This window comes from Camellia sinensis, chromosome 3 (assembly GCF_055761805.1).
Source record: "Camellia sinensis isolate YWXY chromosome 3, ASM5576180v1, whole genome shotgun sequence".
NCBI lineage: Eukaryota > Viridiplantae > Streptophyta > Magnoliopsida > Ericales > Theaceae > Camellia > Camellia sinensis.
This window is the reverse complement of record NC_138963.1, coordinates 221,357,574-221,372,522: the sequence shown is the minus strand read 5'-3', so window position 1 is coordinate 221,372,522 and position 14,949 is coordinate 221,357,574. Positions and strand designations below refer to the sequence as shown.

The window sequence follows — 14,949 nt, the reverse complement described above, 5'->3', positions numbered from 1 at the left end:
AGCGCTGGACAGCGATGAGCCAAGCAAGAAGAACTTATCCGGGTTCTTCTTATCTATTTTAACCTCCACCAAGTCCTCCACCGCTTTCTGATCAGCCTCTTTACCGACGTCCGCGAATAGTTCATTACTTTCTGGTTCTTCCACCGAATGAACATATCCTTTGGCAGCGCGGCTGCCATTCACCGTGGCGAAACATTGCTTTGACATGATCTGATCTCCATAGACTTCTTCAATTATACCGGTGTCGTTGGGGAACCTCATTACTTGGTGGTAAGATGACGCTACCGAACGCATGGCATGCAGCCATGTTCTGCCCAAGATGATGTTGTAAGTGGAGGGGACCTTCAATACCCAGAACTCCACTTGTTTTGTTACGCTTCCTGCTCTGACCGGAAGAATTATTTTGCCGACGGGCCATTCTGGCATGGAGTTGAATCCAATTAGGGGAGAAACTGCAGGCGCCAAGTCTTTGTCTTGCAGCTTCAACTGTTTGAATGTTTCGTAGTACATGATCTCACATGAACTACCCTGGTCAATCAGAATCCGCTTGACGTCAAAATCTTTGACTCGGAGAGTGACAACCAGAGCATCATTGTGAGGACAGTATATTCGATCCAGGTCTTTATCCGAAAAAGACATGACGTTTGTTGCCTCTGTCTTACCTTTCTTGGTGGCAGGTTGGGCACTTAGCACTTCTCTAAAGTGCTCAGCCTTTTTGATTGATCCTCTAAGCTCGCATACGCGCTCAGGTTCAAAAACTCCATGTATGACATTGATAATACCTTGAGGCGGTGCGTCGATTGGCATTCCGTTGGGATGGTTATTATGATCCTGGGGGGCTGGTTGCGCCCCTCCTTCAATATATTTGTCCAAGTGGCCTGCTGCCACCAACTCTTCCAAGTGTTGTCTCAATGGCGTGCAATTCTCAGTGCGGTGCCCTTTTTCTTTGTGGAAGGTGCACCGTGATCTTTCGTCATAATCCTTCTGGGCTTCTCCTAGCTTGGCTGGCCACTTGACGAAAGGCTCATCTCTTATTTCGCTAAGAATCCGATATATCGGTTTCTTGAACACAGTGGTTATGGCAGTACGGATTCTCAACCATCTTTTATCAAGGTCTTCTCCGTTATCTCGTCTGCCACGTCCGTTTTTGTTCTGACGATCTACTGTATTGACCTTTGCTGAGGTCTTCTTTTCTGGTACTGCGGTTGCACTAGATTTTGCTTTGGCTCGTGCGCCATCCTCTTCTACCCTGATGTGCTGATGCACTCTTTCCATCAGGGCTTCCATAGTGAGGGGTGGCGTCATGGTGATCGAGTCCCTCAGTCTGTTCCCAACTGGAAGGCCTCTTTTATACTGTGCGATGGCGAGATTGGTGGGACAGTCCCCAATCTGATTGAATGTCTCCCAGTAGCGACTGTTGTAAGATCTGAGGGTCTCTTTTTCACCCATGTCGATGGAGAGTAACTGGTCTATCTCCACCGGTGTTTTAGTGTTTGTTCGAAACCTTGTTACGAATGCTTCCGCCAGTTGAGCCCAGGAGGCTATGCTGTCTTCTGGGAGTTTCTCGAACCAAGTCAAGCCCAAGTCGCCAAGGCTTGATGGGAAGAGTATACACATTAAGGCCTCGTTTCGTCTGTACACAGCCATGACTTGGCGAAAGTGGCTCAAGTGTGAATACGGGTCCGTCTTCCCTTCATATGTAGTGAATTTCGGCTGAAGGAAGCCTGATGGTAGGGGCGCGTTTTCAATTGCTGGAACAAACGGCGAAGTCTGTAGTCTTGCTAAGGCTTTGTCCGTTGGTTCGTAGGCAGGGCGCGGTATTGGCATTCCAACCTCGACGCTTCCATGCGTCTGAGGAGCCAACCGCTGTAAGGCAGAAACTCGGTGTGGATCCCTTGCCCTGGCATCCTCCTTGCATCGTGCTTTTTCTTCGAGCACGGTTCGTAAGTCGGATGACCTGGGCAGCTCTGTCTGTCTAGATCTGGTTTGGTGTGAATGTGAAGGCCAATACGTGCTTCCTTCAGTGTATGATCTCTCAGATCTCGTCCTCTCAGACCTAGAGTGACGAGTTCTGGAAGACAAGGATTGAGTGTCGCCTGTCCTGAGGCTTCTGCTTTCTCCTAGTGAGGGTGTAGTATTCCTACTACGATTTTCTGAGTGGCGAGGGGGCGTCTTGTTTTTGCGCCCCTCTCCTGTCGCCACTTCTTTTTTCTTCATCTGGCGTTTCAAGGCCTCCATGTCCGCCGCCATCTTTCTTATTAATTCATCTTGTTCTTTTACGCGGTCTTCCAGAACTTGAGGGTCAATCCTCCGTCTTTGCTTGTCTGGACTTTGTGAATGAGAGCGATGGGGGCTGTGAGTCCGTCTCCCCCTAGCATCCCTCCTGGAGGTATGTCTTTGGGGCTCCAAGTCCGCCATGGGAGGGACTGAAGGTAATCCTTCACGCCTTGCGCCCCCTTCTGGAGTTAGTCCGTCGACGGCGGACTGCGGCAAGTCTTCAATGTGTGCCATTGAATGAGAAAGGGAGAAGCTTAGTCAAGAGGTTTTGTTCTCTCAGTTTTTCCCACAGACGGCGCCAATTGTACGGGAAAAAAATACGCCTTCTCGTATAATCTTGTTGACCAAGTCCACGCTCCTCCGTACGACGTCGCTTTATCACCTGAAAACACAAACGTGAGCTAGCCGGCGGGTGTGTGCCGGAAACCTCTCCGATGCCTAAGTCAGTAAGCTTGACAAATAGACAAAGCTCTATGTTCTCAGAAAGCGAAATTGTGTTGTGTTCTGTTACCTCCTTCAAGGTGATGCTTATGAGCTTTTATAGGTTTCGAGTGGCACAATCCTAGTAGGACTTTTATTCCTTCATGCAGAGTCCTCTTAGGATTCATACTCCTAAGGATAATGCTTATCCTTTTACACCCCCCCCCACTGCTTAAACCAAGTGGGATGGTTTTTACTTTGGCCGAACTACGATATAACCGAAATAAGCCTGGCTATGCAGAGCCACTGACTAGACCGAACTACTCTTAATTCGGTTCTGTTTTTACTTCTCATCTCGGTTCTCCTCTGCTCAACCCATAACACGACTGGACCGAACTAACAAATTGCGACCGGCACAAGTCCAAGACCGAACTACCGAGTAGCAGTGTTTTGGCCGTTCTAACCTCAATACGTCTCAACCGGACTATTACTGGGACCGACCTAACACCGAGTTGCCCGGACCGGAGTAGCTTTACATCTTATTGCACCGAAGTAATTTTACCTCACCTGGGCCGGAGTAACTTTTACATTTCTATTGGGCCTTTCTATTCTGTCCTTCGTACTTTGGGCCATAAAGTCCATCTCACAACTCGGCCCAATTTTTCCCAAAAATTACCCTCTCAGGTTGTATATATATATATAAAGTTTGATTCAAAAGTTATAAACAATGCCATAAATATCCAATCTATAAACCTCTACCCAAGAAAAAAAGAAGAAGATGAAAGATGGTTTATACATATGCAATCTCATCTTCATTGTACATATATATGTGTGTGTGTGTGTGTGTGTAAAATATAATTTTGGAGATGAATCAATTTGATGTGGAAGGAGGTTTAAGGATGGCGTGTGAGGGGAGGGGCTTCGGTGGCCAGGAATGGACCGAGGGAATGGATAGCAGGGGCAACCCCCTCCCAAAAAAAAAAAGTTTTGAAAAACCCCCCTAGATATAGTAATAAAATTATAAATATTTTAAAATTATATAGGTTCGTCACCCCAAAGTTTTTGCACAAAATTTAAGAACCGCCACTCCCTAAATTTTATACTTTAAAATTTAAAATTTTATTTATTTATTTGATAAATACTAATACTAATAATAATAATAATTTTTTTTTAAGTATGATTACTTTTTTATTTTAAATTTCATAATGTTAAAATAATTGAGAATTTATTTGTTAATATGTTAAAGTCCTTTTTGCCTGATTAGGACCCAAATTTTTTAGTTATTTGCTTATAACTAAATAAAAAAATTAAAAAAAATGATTACTCTCAATCATATGTAGACAACATTAGCCTACCTAGAGCAGTCATTATATATTCAAAACAAAGAAACTTTTATTCTCTCTCTTATTTCACAACTAGTGAACCAAAATCATCAGAACCAATGACCCAAAACACAATCTCTCTCTCGTGTGTCGTGAGTCTTCCGGCGTTCAAGATCGTGATTCCTCCTATAGTACTCCGATACACATTCTCTCTCTCTCTCTCTCTCTCTCTCTCTCTCTCTCTCTCTCTCTCTCAGAGTTGGGGTTTATTTGGGAAAAAAAAATTGGACTATGAACTTTGTAATGCTGGTAATGGAACCATTTGTGTAATTCTCAGTCAACTATTTATACTTTCGTATTACATTTCTAATGTCAACTATTGAGCGCAACTTTAGATGCCTAAGTAGATATGTAAAGCAAATAATTGCTTTTTTGCAAATTAATATAAATTTACTAAAACATATCAAATTGTATTTTAATAATATTTTGTAATTATATACGATGAATGAAAACATCTAATTATATATTTTTGTGATAGTTGGGTAAAAATTAATATTGTATATCACATGCTCGTTACAAATTTTTTAATTGCATATACACTCGCCCTCCCGACATTAGAATCCTGCGTCCATCCCTGGCAGTAATGGTGTGATGGATATAGGTGGTGGTTTGAGGGGAGGAGAGAGAGAGAGAGAGAGAGAGAAGAGGTGGTGAAGAAAAAGAAGGTTGAAATAGAATGACATCTTTTGTAAATCTGAAGAGATAAAAAGGGTATTTTCGTCATAAAAATGAATCCACTCTCTATAGAGGCGTTTGACTTTCACATTTTATTATCTTAGACAGAAAAGCTAATTGTGCGTTTTAGTCCATCAACCATAAGGGGTTTATGTGGTGATTTCCGAATGTCAGGAGGTAAATCGCACTCGACCCAAACCATAGGGGATAAAGTGAAGTTTGTCCTAAAAAAAAAATCCAAACTTGAACTTCCCAAACACCATGTCAAACAAATTATCATGTGTTAAAAAAAAAAAAGAAAAAGAAAAAAACAAAGGCTTATTATCATATCAAACAAAGGGTTGTTATCGGGAAAAATGTTTGGAGAGTTCTAATTGACCATCCCTCAATTCATTTTAAAATTTTATTTCATTAAAGTATTTATTTTTATTCATTTTTTTGTATTTATATAATTTTTGAATTTTTTTTTAATAAACAGTACTTAAAAAATTAAAAAAAGTGATGTCAAATCTATCAAAAAAAAATGATAAACAATTGAATAACTAATGAATTGTTGAGATGCTGTAGTAAAATTAACCGAAAACTAGTTTAAAAATAATTTGTTGAGGTTGATGGATCAAGAATTTATAATTTGTTAATTATATTTAACCAAAAATTACATTCGGTGAGGCTAACATGGATGCACTAAGTTTGGTTGAAGGATTTGATTAAAGAAATATAAACGGAAAAAGAAATACAATCTAACTTTTTTTTCTTTTTCTTTTTTGTTTTTTGTTTTTAACAGAAAACACAAGGGAAAAAAAAAAGAACAAAAAAAAGAGAGGTGAAAACTCACTTATGTGTCAAATACTCAAAGAAAAATCCTTTTGCGTGGCCCTACTGTATTCAAGTTCATATATAAGGCTGATATTTGGATTTGGTTTTGAATATGGACTTAAATTTTCATCTTAAACAACGCTATTCGACTCACAATTAGAAGAGCAATGATTCTAGGTCAAAAAATCAGTCCCAAATAGACTAAGATGGTTGTTGCCTATTGGGTAGAGATGGAAACCACTAAATTATCATTGAATTAAATATTCCAATCACCTCCAACTTTCACACCGATTTATCATTTAAAAATATGATCAAAACAAAATAAAATTTATTAAGACATTGAGTTAGACAATTCCTCGTGAAAAGTATATCCTTGTGTGAATATATATTGCAATAGTCTCATTAATTAGTTTATATGTTTCAACCACACACATATTCATCGGAGTGGCAGTCACAGGATTGATGGAGCTAACTTGATACAAACAATTTATCTAGAAGGTTATAAGAGTTGCCTAGGGAGGAATGCATAATAGTTGTACAAGTCACATGAAACATATATATTTGCCCAACTAATATTAATCACTTGCACAATTTAACAAGATGGGTTTTGCCATTGAGATATGTTTGATGAGCTGTAAATAGTCTTCAATTCTTTTTTTTCTTTTTCTTTTTTTGTCTCCAACTAAAATGAAAATAAGAGCGATTAATACATGATAATTTGCTAATCCGATGCACAAAGGCAAGGATTTGGTCCATAAATTTGTGAATCCAATGACTTTGTTAATGCCAGACTACTTCTTAAGCCTACTTTCGAATATTTTCTGTCCTTTGATGAATGGACAGATGGGTTTAGAAATACATGCATCAAAATGATGTTGTTCCAACCCACATGCATGAAAAACATGGGAACCAACCAAGTCAAGCTTGGCAGCCACCAACCATAGCAAGGGTCAAGAATGGAGGCTACCCAAGTCAAGAATGATGGCTCTCCCACCTACTCCTTTTGTGTATAAATAGAGATGGGAGGGAGAGGATGTGAGATATCAGAAATTGGAGAGTGAGAGCTGTGAGTTGAGTGAGTTTCATCTCCTCCTCTGTATTTTGTATTTTGCTCCATTTTAGTGAAAATTCTCATTTCTGTCCGTGGATGTAGGCATTGGGCCGAACCACGTAAATATTGTGTTCTCTGTGTGTGTGTGATATTTTTCTGGGTGTGTATTTGATCCTAACAAAGTGGTATCAGAGCCAAATTGTACGTTTTTCGGAAAAACAGAGTATTGTTTCGAAACTGCCCAGAAATCGTATTGCTCGAAATCCGATTTTGAGCATACCAGGAGCAAGGACTCGACGAGAGGAGTCCAGAAATATAAAACAGACACCAAACGGAGGCCGCACGCGCTCCCACGCGCCCCTGGAATTTGGCACGTGAATCCTACTCTCATCACGCGCCCACACGCGCCGTTCCGGCACCCGGCGCGTGATCCCACTCTCAGACACGCGCTCCACGCGCGGTTCAAGGAGGAAGACGACTGAGGAACCAGCGCGTGCGTTACACGCGCCATCAGCACGCGCGCGCGCCCAGCCGAGCCGGAGCCGAGTTGACCAAGCCGCTGACCAAGCCGCTGACTGAGCCGCTGACGTCAGCAGAACCGGAGGAATAATCTGGTGCTTCGCAGGCGCACCAGATTCTGCCGATCTGAACCATTCAATCTGTTTTGGCTTGATCTAAGCCATTGGAGATCCGATTTGAGTGATCCAATAGTGGTTTCCGACTATTTGGAGTATTCCGGACACATCCGTATGGTCAGATTTTGTAAATAAGTTTTGAAAAATTTGAAGTTTTTATTTTGGCAATCCGAAGTGCTTTTCCGGCTAATTTGAGCAGTCCGGACTCCACAGCAAAACTTGTTTTTCAGCCAACGATCATTATTGTATGATGGAGGAATCAACGTCGGCTTCAGGTTCTATGATAAAGTTAAATGCTTCCAATTATGCCATTTGGAAGCCTAGAATGGAAGATGTCTTGTATTGCCGAGATTTGTTTGACCCCATTGAGCTTAATGGAGTTAAACCACCAACGGAAAAAGACGAAGACTGGAAGCGGAAGAACCGAAAGACCATTGGCCAGATCAGACAATGGATTGATCACAGTGTCTTCCACCATGTCGCCCAGGAGACTGATGCCTATGCTCTCTGGATAAAGTTAGAAGGCATGTACCAGTCGAAGACTGCTCGGAACAAAGCCCTCCTGATGAGGAGACTTGTGAATTTGAAGTTGAAAGGCGGTATCTCTGTTGCTGAACATACCAGTGAGTTTCAAAATTTGGTGAACCAACTAACAACTGTCAAAATGGAGTTAGATGATGAGATGCAGGCCCTATTGCTGCTCAGTTCTTTGCCAGACAGTTGGGAAACATTGGTGGTGTCTCTCAGCAACTCTGCCCCAGAAGGGAAACTGACCATGAGCATGGTTACAGATGCTTTATTTAGTGAAGAGGCAAGAAAGAAAGAAATGGGTGGAGATCAATCCCATGCCCTCGTCACAGAAAATAAAAGTAGAGGCAGGGGCAGGGGAAGAAGCAAAAGTAGAGGACGCAGCAGAGGAAGATCTCAAGACAGAGGGAAATTCAAAGAAGGAACGAGCCGGCCAAGGTTCAAATGTTACCATTGTGGCCAGGAGGGTCACATAAAGAAGTATTGCTATGCCTTGAAGGGAGAACAACAACAAGGCAATAGACAGCCAAAGACCGAAGATGGGACCACTGCAGTTTCTGTCTCAGAGGATATTGCATTATTCTCTGTTGAAGAAGAAGAATGCCTCCATATGTCAGACAACGACACCGAGTGGGTGGTAGATACAGCAGCTTCCTACCACGCTACATCCCAGAAGGAGTTCTTCAGTACGTACCAAGCTGGAGATTTTGGTACAGTGAAAATGGGTAACTCCAGTTTTTCAAAAATTGTGGGAATTGGTGATGTTCATATCCAAACCAAAGTTGGGTGCACAATGGTGTTGAAAGATGTCAGGCATGTTCCCGATTTACGCCTGAATCTTATTTCAGGGATAGCCTTAGATCGACAAGGCTATGAGAACTACTTTGGCAAAGGCATATGGAAGTTGAAAAAGGGATCTCTCGTGGTAGCCAAAGGACAGGCAATTGGCACACTATACAAGACTCATGTGGAGGTGAATTCAAATAGTCTCAACGCAGCAGAAGATGAGACGTCACCAAATTTGTGGCACAAAAGGCTGGGTCACATGAGTGAGAAAGGGTTACAGATTTTGGCAAAGAAGTCACTTATTCCCTTTGCCAAAGATGCAAAATTAAATCCTTGTGACAACTGCTTGTTTGGGAAGCATCATAGAGTAGCTTTCCATTCATCATCCAGAAGACAATCAGAGTTGTTGAGCAGAGTATACTCTGATGTTTGCGGTCCCATTGAAGTGGAATCTTTGGGTGGTAGAAAATACTTTCTGACATTCATTGATGATGCATCACGGAAGGTATGGGTTTATGTCTTAAAGACCAAAGCTGAGGTGTTCCAGCATTTTCAGACATTCCATGCTATGGTGGAAAGGGAGACTGAAAAGAAGCTGAAATGTCTCCGAACAGACAATGGAGGCGAGTACACATCAAAGGAATTTAAAGCCTACTGTGCTACTCACGGCATCCGGCATGAGAAGACTGTTCCTGGAACCCCACAACACAATGGTATAGCCGAGAGAATGAACCGAACCATTGTGGAGAAGGTCAGATGTATGCTCAAAATGGCAAAGCTACCAAAGCCATTTTGGGGAGAAGCTGTTCGTGTTGCTTGCTATTTGATCAACAGATCGCCATCAGTTCCACTGAATTTTCAGATTCCAGAAGAAGTATGGTCTGGAAGGGAGATTTCTTACTCTCACTTGAGAGTGTTTGGGTGCAAAGCATTTGCACATGTATCCAAAGAGCACAGACAGAAGCTGGATGACAAAGCCACTCCATGCATCTTTATTGGCTATGGAGATGAAGAATTTGGATACAGATTGTGGGATCCGAAACACAAAAAGGTCATTCGAAGCCGAGATGTGGTGTTTCAAGAAGGCCAGACCTTTGAAGACTTTGGGCAACCAGCCAAACCCAAAGTTGATGATGTTTCAGAAATTATTCCAAACCCTGCACCATCACAGCATGCCACTGATGAAGAAGAGTTACCGCAGCATGCAGTCAATAATGTAGAGTTGCAGGATGGATTTCTAGAAGAAGAAGATCCAGAAGCAGAGGGTGTTGAGCAGGGAGAGCCACAACCCCCTCTACCAGAGACTGTTGGTCCACAGTTACGAAGATCAACAAGAGAATTTAAGCCGTCAACCAAATACCCTGCTTCTGAGTATATTTTGCTTACCGATGAGGGGGAGCCAGAAAGTTTTCAAGAAGCTCAAAATCATAAGGAGAAGAGTAGCTGGCAGCAATCTATGCAAGAAGAGATGCAATCCTTGCAGAAGAATCAGACTTATGATTTGGTGAAACTTCCCCAGGGTCGAAAAGCATTGCAGAACAAATGGGTGTTCAAGTTGAAGAAAGATGGCAGCGGAAAGCTAGTCAAGTATAAGGCTCGATTGGTTGTCAAAGGTTTTGGGCAGAAGAAAGGTATTGATTTTGATGAAATCTTCTCGCCAGTTGTGAAAATGACATCCATTCGAGTAGTTTTGGGACTAGCAGCTAGTTTGAATTTGGAACTTGAACAAATGGATGTGAAGACAGCATTTCTCCATGGTGATCTGAAGGAAGAAATTTACATGGAGCAGCCAGAAGGTTTTGAAGTCAAAGGGAAAGAAAACTTAGTCTGCAGATTGAAGAAGAGTCTCTACGGCCTCAAACAAGCGCCGAGACAGTGGTACAAGAAGTTTGACTCATTCATGGTAGGTCATGAGTACAAGAGAACTGTTGCAGACCAGTGTGTTTATGTCAGGACATTTCCCGGTGGAAACTTTATCATACTTCTGCTCTATGTTGATGATATGTTGATCGTTGGACAAGATGCCACAACAATCAGATCACTGAAGAAGGAGTTATTACAGTCCTTTGACATGAAGGACCTAGGCCCTGCACAGCAAATTTTGGGCATGAATATTGTGCGTGACAGGAAAGCCAAGAAGTTGTGGCTGTCACAGGAGAAGTACGTTGAACGAGTGATTGAGAAGTTCAACATGAAAGATGCCAAGCCAGTCAGTACTCCGCTGGCTAATCATTTCAAGCTGAGCAAGAATTCTTGTCCCTCATCTACGAAGGAAAGACAAGAGATGGAGGCGATTCCCTACTCATCCGCTGTAGGGAGTTTGATGTATGCAATGGTGTCCACCCGACCAGATATTGCTCATGCGGTTGGAGTTGTAAGCAGATTCCTTTCCAATCCAGGAAAAGAGCATTGGGAAGCAGTCAAGTGGATTCTGAGGTACCTCAAGGGTACATCAAAAATGTGTTTGTGCTTTAAAGATGCTAAACCAGTCTTGGAAGGCTATACTGATTCAGATATGGCAGGCGATCTTGATGGTAGGAAATCTACTTCAGGATTGCTGTTCACTTTCGCAGGAGGAGCTGTGTCTTGGCAGTCCAAGCTGCAAAAGTGTGTTGCTTTATCCACAACTGAGGCAGAGTATATTGCCGCAGCGGAAGCCGGGAAAGAAATGTTGTGGTTGAAACGGTTTCTCCAAGAATTGGGATTAAAGCAAGAAAAGTTCACGGTACATTGTGATAGTCAGAGTGCCATAGACCTGAGCAAGAATTCAATGTACCATTCTCGCACAAAGCACATTGATGTTCGGTATCATTGGATACGCGAAGTGATGGACAAGCAGTTATTGGAACTGACCAAGATCCACACAGATAAGAATCCAGCTGACATGCTTACAAAGGTGGTCTCGAGAGACAAACTCGAAATTTGCAGAGACATTGCCGGGATGGACTTCAAGTGAGAAGTCAGTCATGCATATGGGTATGGAGGGGGAGAATTGTTGTTCCAACCCACATGCATGAAAAACATGGGAACCAACCAAGTCAAGCTTGGCAGCCACCAACCATAGCAAGGGTCAAGAATGGAGGCTACCCAAGTCAAGAATGATGGCTCTCCCACCTACTCCTTTTGTGTATAAATAGAGATGGGAGGGAGAGGATGTGAGATATCAGAAATTGGAGAGTGAGAGCTGTGAGTTGAGTGAGTTTCATCTCCTCCTCTGTATTTTGTATTTTGCTCCATTTTACTGAAAATTCTCATTTCTGTCCGTGGATGTAGGCATTGGGCCGAACCACGTAAATATTGTGTTCTCTGTGTGTGTGTGTGATATTTTTCTGGGTGTGTATTTGATCCTAACAAATGAGTGAATCATATTCAAGCCTCCTAATTAATTGCCAGCAGCTAAATATTCGCTGTGAAACTCATTTAGTTTTAGCAGCAATTTCCTATATTAAACAAAGGAATATCAAATAAGGGTCTCATTGGTTGCAACAACAATTATAGTCCACCCCCAATCTCTAATTAAAAAACAAACAGACCTTCTTCACCTTTATCATTTTTTTAAATCAAGACTTGTCTCAAATTCTTAACCAAACTTCTAGTATGAATTTGGTGAATTGTGTGTGGCTTGGGTTAGTTCAAATCAACTCCCAAATGACCTTAAATTTATCTGTCTACGGATTTGACAAAATTGGGAACTAATCCAAAGTAGAGCATGTTCAGAGTGGAGTTGGATGATCAATTATGGTCAAACAAACAAAGCCTAAATTAAATCATCAGTTTAATAAAATCAATAACGCAACACATTTCAAAAGAGGGCTAGCATAATATATATAGATAAATCTGTAGCATTACTTAAATCTCATGCCAATAGAAGAACAAAACAGGGCAAGCCTTTCGGAGTTGGGCATATAACAAGGAATATCACACATCTAGTTGACTGTGCAACAAAACTACCTATATATGCATACGATTCCTACTACAGGATATATGTAACCATCATCTATTGGCTATATAGTTATAAACAGACCATAAGGAAAATAATAGAGTGAAGAGGCAAACAAGCAGGAGCAATTAATCCCCCCATCCACAAGTGCATGGTAGAATCTTACTCCCTCCATCGCGAGTCGCAGCCCCATCAGTTCTGCATTGCCAAAACAAGAAACATTATAATAACGAAAACAATTGACAAATGAGTGGGTGGATTGATTTCTCTCTCTATTGTTTTACCCCGTTATATTGAACTAAAACACCGAAAATTTGGAAAAACATTTTACCTGGATTCTTGTAGCTGTGAAATAGCCACCAATAGATTCATAGACAGATTTGAAAAATCTGCCAAGGACCTCATCAGCATCCAAAGGAGGAGAGAGCACTGCTATGATTGCAATCACGGTAGGGCAAATGCATAAGCAAGCCCCCACATAGTTCTTAACTCCTACAGCTTCAACCATGAATCGCAGAAAAGAGCCAGCTACTTCTTCAAGTATTTTCATCTCATCGTGCCTTAAAAATATCTCCACTTTGACAATGATGATAATGGAGAAGGCTATCAGCATAATGAGAGGCAAGTAGAGCTTGTCTTTGGTGTCTTCAACCACCAACCAGACGGCCTGGAGAAGGAGGCTGACCAGAAATTTCAGCGGTAAAAGGCTGGTCTCACCTACCATCGATGAGGGGTAGGTGAGAAGCTCCCTCCAATGGCCCAAGATGGGAAGGTAGCAGGCTACAAAGACAACAGCATACATGGCAAGAGCCATAAGAATCAACAAGAATGCATATGATCTTCCTGGTAAAAGCTCCATCACTTGCTCCACACCCAAACCAAAATTCCAACACGCAAGCCCTAACATTCCGAGAATAGAGAAGATGAAGCTCTATTGTGGTTCTTCTCTTTGATAGTGTCAATATGGGCATTCATCTTCACATCCTCTGTTCTCGGCATGCTACAGCTTGTGTGCTGGAGTTTTGATTTGACCGTGGAAAGTGATGGAGCTTTTACCAGGAAGATCGTATGCACTCTTGTTGATTCCTCTGGCTCTTGGCATGTATGCTGTTGTCTTTGTAGCCTGCTACCTTCCCATCTTGCGCCATTGGAGGGAGCTTCTCACCTACCTCTCATCGATGGTAGGTGAGACCAGCCTTTTACTGCTGAAATCACTTGTGTATATCTATATAGAGAGAGACTAGAGAATGAGAGAGACAGAGACGGAGAAGATTCAGATATACTCAAGCCAAAACACCTTGGTCGACCATCTCTGTTCTTCTCTTTCTTTTGTCCCCATCCATCTCTGTTCTTCTCTTTCACTCTCTCTCTCTCTCTCTCTGCCTTGAGAGAAATTGTACAGATTTGTGTAAACCCAAAACGCATCTCTGTTCTTCTCTTTCTTTTGTCCCCTTCCATCTCTGTTCTTCTCTCTCTCTCTCTGCGTTTCTCCCTCTTTCACTCTCTCTCTCTCTCTCTGCCTTGAGAAAAAGGTTGGATATGGAGAGATACTATACAGCCTATGTACAGATTTGTGGGGGGAATATCTTATAGCTGAGAGCTGACCCAAAAAAAAAAGAAGAAAAGGTGTAACCAAAAAAGAAGAAAAAGTAAAGTCCCCTTCATTTCATTGGTTACAAATACTGTTGCAAATATTATCAAACGAATTAGCCTAGTTTGGATATAACCTTTTTTTTTTATTATTTATAAAAAGATCTGTAAAAAAATAAAAAATAAAAAATATAATTTATAATATTTTTTTAATTTTTTAATTAAAATATATTATCATCAAACGAGGGTTTATTATCATATGCATTTAAAAAAACAGGCTTATTATCATATCAAACGAAGGGTTGTTATCAAGAAAAATGGTTAAGGAGTTTTAATTCAGCATCTCTCAATTCATTTTAAAATTTTATTTTATTAAAAAATTTACTATGATTTGTTTTTTGTATTTATATAATTTTTAAATATCTTTTCTATAAATAGTACTTAAGAAATTAAAAAAAAGTGAGTTATTAAAAAATAATAAAATAATAACTTGTTGAGGTACTATAACAAAGTTAACCAAAAATTAATTTTGAAATAATTTGTTGATGTTGATCAAGTAAGAATTTAAGATTTGCTAGTTATATTTAACTAAAAATTACATTTGGTAAGGCTAATGTAGAGGTTCTGAGTTTTGTTGAAAGATTTGATGAGAGAAACATAAACGGAAAAAGAAATACAATGAAACTTTTTTTGTTTTTTTGGGTTATAATAGGAAACGCAAGGGAAAAAAAGTGAGAAAAATGCATGATCACTTTTTTTTTTTTTGAGTTCACTTAGACTCTTGAAAAAAAAAATGTTAGATATTCTAAAATTTTTACCAAATGTTTCACATGAATGTGAGACCCACAC

At 40.9% G+C, this 14,949-nt stretch overlaps 1 protein-coding gene across 1 annotated transcript; it reads right to left on the bottom strand.

Moving 5' to 3' along the window:
• Nucleotides 1-12,370: 12,370 nt before the first annotated feature.
• LOC114287380 (uncharacterized) lies at nucleotides 12,371-13,555 on the bottom strand. The gene is made up of 2 exons (XM_028230709.2): nucleotides 12,842-13,555; nucleotides 12,371-12,708 (listed from the first exon to the last, which is right to left on the bottom strand). Exons 1-2 carry the CDS (start codon nucleotides 13,415-13,417, stop codon nucleotides 12,703-12,705), a joined length of 582 nt encoding a protein of 193 aa, XP_028086510.2. The 5' UTR covers nucleotides 13,418-13,555; the 3' UTR covers nucleotides 12,371-12,702.
• Between the last annotated feature and the right edge of the window lie 1,394 nt (nucleotides 13,556-14,949).

Excerpts from the sequence above, each read along its gene's own strand:
- LOC114287380 (XM_028230709.2), bottom strand. The coding sequence starts at position 13,417 with ATGTTAGGGCTTGCGTGTTGGAATTTTGGTTTGGGTGTGGAGCAAGTG.